Source organism: Ceratina calcarata, unplaced genomic scaffold (genome assembly GCF_001652005.2).
Source record: "Ceratina calcarata isolate Rehan_Ccalc_2016 unplaced genomic scaffold, ASM165200v1 scaffold78.2, whole genome shotgun sequence".
NCBI classification, from domain to species: Eukaryota; Metazoa; Arthropoda; class Insecta; order Hymenoptera; family Apidae; genus Ceratina; species Ceratina calcarata.
Window position 1 is genome coordinate 607,181 of NW_017179105.1, and position 5,824 is coordinate 613,004.

At 39.1% G+C, this 5,824-nt stretch overlaps 1 protein-coding gene across 6 annotated transcripts in view; it reads left to right on the forward strand.

Moving 5' to 3' along the window:
- LOC108630811 (uncharacterized) overlaps positions 1 to 4,190 on the forward strand; it is an 11,038-nt gene extending 6,848 nt beyond the window's left edge. For 4 of the 6 annotated variants that reach the window (XM_018034320.2, XM_018034323.2, XM_026818244.1 and 1 more), the window contains 2 exons: positions 1,354 to 1,601; positions 1,788 to 4,190. In XM_018034320.2, the coding sequence (XP_017889809.1) occupies positions 1,354 to 1,601; positions 1,788 to 1,958 (419 nt within the window). In that variant the 3' untranslated portion in view covers positions 1,959 to 4,190. Of the gene's footprint in view, positions 1 to 1,353; positions 1,602 to 1,739 lie in introns of all 6 variants that reach the window. The other 2 variants (XM_018034321.2, XM_018034324.2) reach the window with 2 other exon arrangements.
- Positions 4,191 to 5,824: the final 1,634 nt, after the last annotated feature.

Genomic DNA, 5,824 nt, shown 5'->3' on the forward strand with positions numbered 1-5,824 from the left:
TTCCAAGGGGTACCCCTTTAATTTCTTCCAAATTTTAGTTTTTGGCCAATAACTCCCAAACCGTTGGACATACGGAAAAATTGCATATGACCTTTCTTGTAGAGGACGACGAGATCTACAATTTGCATGTAAAAATTTTTCGCTAGCATTAATATTTAAAGAGTTATGGACGAAAAACGAAAAAACAGTTTTTTGCAAATTACTCGTTAACTATTGACGCTAGCAAGAAATTTTTACATGGTAATTATAGATCTCGTCGTCCTCTACAAGAAAGGTCATATGCAATTTTTCCGTATGTCCAACGGTTTGGGAGTTATTGGCCAAAAACTAAAATTTGGAAGAAATTAAAGGGGTACCCCTTGGAAAAATCGAAAATTTTTTGTTGTTGTTTATTATTAGCAATGTTCTTCCGACGTCTGATTTCTTTTTAAAAAATGCGTTTCTAAAGTGCATGAACTTTTGGGATTGACTGTATAGCCAATACATCCTTAATATATAATATCGTTATTTACTTCTTTCGAAATGCTTATGTACGAACACCCACGTGATTGTCTGATACATAGAATAATACATAGTGAGCGTTCGCTTTCGTCTGTGCTTGCTTCACGCTGATACCGCTTCTCATTAATTTTTTATCCTACAGTATCACACGAGACAATTTGCACATTTACACGACAACACCGTGATCCCTATATTTTTTTATTACACTCTGCACCTTTTCGTCTGTCTTTTACCAGCTACAATATTTTAATCCCTATTTACGTACGTACATCAAAACTCGTCGTCCTCTCATCGGCTCTATTTTTTTTTTCCTTGAGTAATCGCAGCACGCGAGAACGGGTCCGCGATCATCGAGCTTGCGTATTTATTCTCACCGTTTACGAAGGGTCAGCTAGCGAACGAGGGATTCTGTTGATTCAGCGATGCCACTCTGATAACTGCGGATTTTCATGCAGAATTAAATATCAATATGAGACGTGCATACATGCTTTTTTACATTCTTCAATACTGAATGCATTTTCAATCATCCTGTAAGTGCATCGAATCCGCAGTTTATTAATAACCGCTCCTTAACCGATATGTTTGCTACGGTAAAAGTGGATGGCTGATACTTAAAGTATAAATAAATTACTGATTCATTAGTAACGATACACTTGCTATCCCTTTTTTCTATGACATATCGGTAGAGATTCGCAGGTACTAACGAAGTCACGTTATTAGCCAGAGCAGACGCAATTGGATTTCGTATTTCTAATTTATGTCTAAGCGTAGCTAATCGACTATTAGCGTAGGAACTGAGAAGAGACATGTTCGGGGAGACAAAGTAAATTTGTTGATCTTGTTTTCCGATAGGTTCTCGGCGGCCTAGCTTAACGTCGGTTCACAGTTCGACGTCCTCGGCACGTAGTTACAGTGCGCGAAGACTTGAAAAGGAGAGAAATGAAAAGGAGCAACGACAGGCGTTGCAAGAATTGGCCAGGCAAAGGGAGCAACAGCAGCAGCAGCAGCAGGTCGCGCCTACGCCTAGTCCCAGGACCCCTCATTCCATGGACGAGCTGTTGCCCTCGGTGGAAGAGGGGAAAGAAGTCTTTTATAACGAGGTGTTTAAAATTGTACCTACGATCCCTCTCTCACCTGTACATCCTTACATATTTTATACAATGCATGAACACCCTCATATCTGCCCCATTCGATGTAATAATTTCTTATGTTTTATTGGATTTATATGTTTGAAACAGTCTAAAACTTGAATGAAAACGTAAATGGTGAATTGCTTGGGCACACAGCAGGTCCCGACGACTTCCGACATGACCGAAGAAACCGCGGCGAAGGCCGGCACGATTGTAAAGACGAACGTGGCAATATTCGACGAGATGCCACCCGTCACGACCTCGACAACGTCCATCTTCGAAACGAACATCGCGCCGCGTGCTACCGGTGACATTTTTCAAGTGTAGTTAAGGGGACTTAAAATATTGACTCAACCGTGACGCGAAAACCAGTGAGGCATTCGGTAAAAGAGGACGCTTAGCAGCACAGTTCCGCGGCGTAAGAAATGTGAAGCACCTAGTCATTTGAGAATGAACATCGGAGTGTTTCGATCGAAGAAAACTGTTGATAGGATATAATAAAAAAAAGAGTCGTTAAAATTATGCTTGAGCCACGCGCAAAGGCCTACGACTTATTCGATGAGATTTGTTTTTACTAAACGAGTATCGGCGACGCAATTGAGCCAGCTTTGAAGAAATGCAAAATTCATGATCGTTCGGCTTTAAAATATCTAATGTTCGTGAATATACCACGACGGAGGTGCTGATATATGAATGGGTACCTGAAGACGGGAATGGAACGTGTACATTTAAGTGAACGCCGAGCATTGAAGTGTTGCATATTTATTTACAGATCCAGCAGTGAATGTTCGAACGTTCTTTCTTGCCGATTTTTCAAAAACGTATAGTTTCAACAAAAGATTTTTATCAAATATCCGCCCTTCACCAATGAAACTTGTATCTTTTTTTACTGGAATACTTTGGTAATTCTAATTTTCACTTTGAACAAGAATGAAGTAGCATTAGTCGACTGATATTTTGCGACTCACGTTTTTTAAGCGAATCATTGTTTCGATGGTAGTTCTTGTTTATAAAACGAGTCATAGCGATTGATAGAAGCGGAGATATTTAGGACAGAGATAATTCATTGAGATTTCCTTACATATCAGCGATGATATCGACTCTTTCCTTCTCTTATTCTTTTTCAAATACAATAGATCACAATTGCGAGCCTCGTCGGTTTAGTGAGTGATCTTTACAATTTTTATTCCCTGTTTCGTATTATCAATTTAATCACATATCAACGACGGAACAAGATCATTTTCAACGCTACAGGGATCGGAAATTTCTATAAAAATCTCTCGAGAAGAGGAATTAAACTGGAATCACGCGCATAGATTAAATCGTTTAATCTGGAGACAGGATTTGATGTTGTTAAAAAGCAATTGGCAGGGCATTTCTCGAGTGGGTCGAGGCTAAACATACCTCTATAATCTTAGGTAAATTACTCCGCGAGAACCGAAGGAGGAACGAAACATAGAACTGATGCTTGGACGGAAACGTGGTATCAAAATCGTGCTAAAATTAAAAAAAAGAAAAAAAGAACGCTGTGCTACGAGTATTACGATCTCGTTATCTCGCTTTTTCGCGATCGAGACTGCGCGAGGCACGAGCGGTTTCTCATTTCTCTTAATTGCATTAAGAACAACCAACGGACGATATAATAAATGAACCTCCATCTATACATCACGTAAATGAACAGATTAAATATTTCGTCGGTTGCGTTGACCCATCCGTATGATAACGTTGTTAGTTTATGAGACACAGTCACGAAACGGTCTACGAGAGAACGCGTTTTCTTTAAAGTAATAGTAATATATTCTTGTTACTGATTGATTGAAAATTTTTATCTTTTTTCAAATGGTGTAAACTGTCTCGTTGCATCGATACTCCCGAGTCGCCCGGCTCTCTGATGTAAATTGTAGCGGTAAAAAATTCGTTAAAAACAAATTACATATATTCTATATATAAAAATTCTATATAATGCGTGTATATACGTAAAAAGCGAACATGCACGAGGGGCTGTGTTGCATTTGAGAAAGGGGGGGACGAAGAGAATGCACGTATAATTGCTGTTGAGCGAGGGAATGAAAAGAAATGTGTATCGGCGACTGTTCTCGTGTTCGAATAATTACGCTGCCTTTCCCGATGAATAAATCTAAAAGGAAGAAACAACCTAGTGAAAATTACGCAGAAAATATGTAGAGGACGAGAATTTTAACGAGCGTTCTCGCGGCTAATAATAAGTCATGCACGTACACACATTCACACAGGAGACACGTATACAGGGAGAATTGTAAGAAAATGGGACATGAACACACAGAAGCACGTTTGGCGACGGTTGCACGCCCAATTTCGATCGTGGTCGAATAACTTTGATTCGAATTAATATCGTCACAGCCCGCGTATGATTATTGTCACGATTGTATTATTATTATTTATGCGAGATGGTTTGAACCGCTGCCTGATTTCTAAAACGGTCGATGTGAACACGTTATCGTTTTATCCCATTTTAAATGTATACTGTATAATAAAATTGTAATATAGTCGTTGGGCAAATAAAGCTCGCTTTTCGATATACACACACACACATACATCTTGAGACCCTACGTTCCTCCCCCTATTATGAATTTTACATCTCATTACCAACGATCCCCGTAAATCCCTTCAGGTTTTTGTTAATTTTATATGAACCTTCGTATCGCACAATCTGAATTCGCCATGGACACGAATCCTCGATTTCAAAAAGCTAGTGTCTCGTACCAGTTCTATGAGAACACTTCGACGTTCTCCGTACTTTCGTTTAAAGAATCTCGCAACGATGGAAGAGATCAATGTTCAAATAAACGATCCAGAAAATATTCTAAAGCCCGTAATGTACGTCTCGTGGATTTTAGGCGTGGGAATCGCGCGACCGATTAATTGTCCGAAATGGATCACTGCGATCATTCGAGTGATCCATTTCTCTGCGTGTTCGGTGATCGTCGCGTTCAGCGCGATGGATTTCGCTAACTTCGGCAAGGAGTTCACCAGCGAATTGTTCAAAATCATGTACTTCGTGAACGAATCAGTGAGCCACCTCGCTCACTACTACTACGTTTGCCACATCGGGATACATTACGAGAAATGGCCTGAATTAATGAAGAAGTTGCAATCCTTGGATCAGAATATTCAGAGAGAACTAACGATCGATGATCGATGCGTGAAAATTAGACAAATCTTTGCTATTCTGATTGTAATCTTGTGTGGACCACTGGCGCTAATTGGTCATGTCCTTTATTATTATTTCATCGCACTTGATCAGATATTTACTTCCGATTTACTTCTTTATTATACGATTGCACAGATATTGATCAACAGTTTCGTATTTGACGTTGTCGTGTATGTGATCTATCGTAGATTCAAGGCGATCAGTGAAATGATCGCGCAATTAGATGGGAGATTGGGAGCCTACTGGATCGCGTTGAAGATGAGAAGAATTAGAAAACTGCATAATGGTACGTACTCGAATTAGTGGGAATCATATCTGTTTTTTTAATGAAATAACTCTGCATTATTATGGCGATTGCATGACTTCTTGCAGAGATACATTCTGTAATAATAACAGTAAACGAGATTTACGGCATGGATCTGTTACTGTGCTCCACAAACGCTTTCATAATGGTAGTCTCAAAATTATTCAGGATCTATATGAGCGCAGCAGAAAACAAAACTGGTTTCATATTCCTGAACAACGTGATTTGGATCATCTATGGAACGCAGTTTATTATAATGTGTTGGGTGTGCACACTCACCCATCGAGAGATAAATGAAATTGGGATTTGCACGATGAATTTCGCGTTAAACCAACATTCCACGAAGAATAAATTGTCTTCTTTTAGAAATTTTCGTAACAATGTTCGAGAGGAATTAGAGAATAACTTCGAGCGCGATAACGTTAGGAATGAGATTAATGATTTCTTGTTACAATTACAACAATATCGAAACGCGTTTACCGCGTGCGATTTCTTCGAGATGGATCATTCTCTGTTGACAAGAGTAAGTACGACTGTTTCTCGTTATGTACCTGATAACTCCGTCAATAATATTGTTGATACAATGCTATCTATTTTTAGTTTATCAGCGTTATCACCACGTACTTAATAATTCTCGTACAATTTTACAAGCCGGAATTTTCATGAAGAGACGTACAGAGTATATAGAAATAAATACAC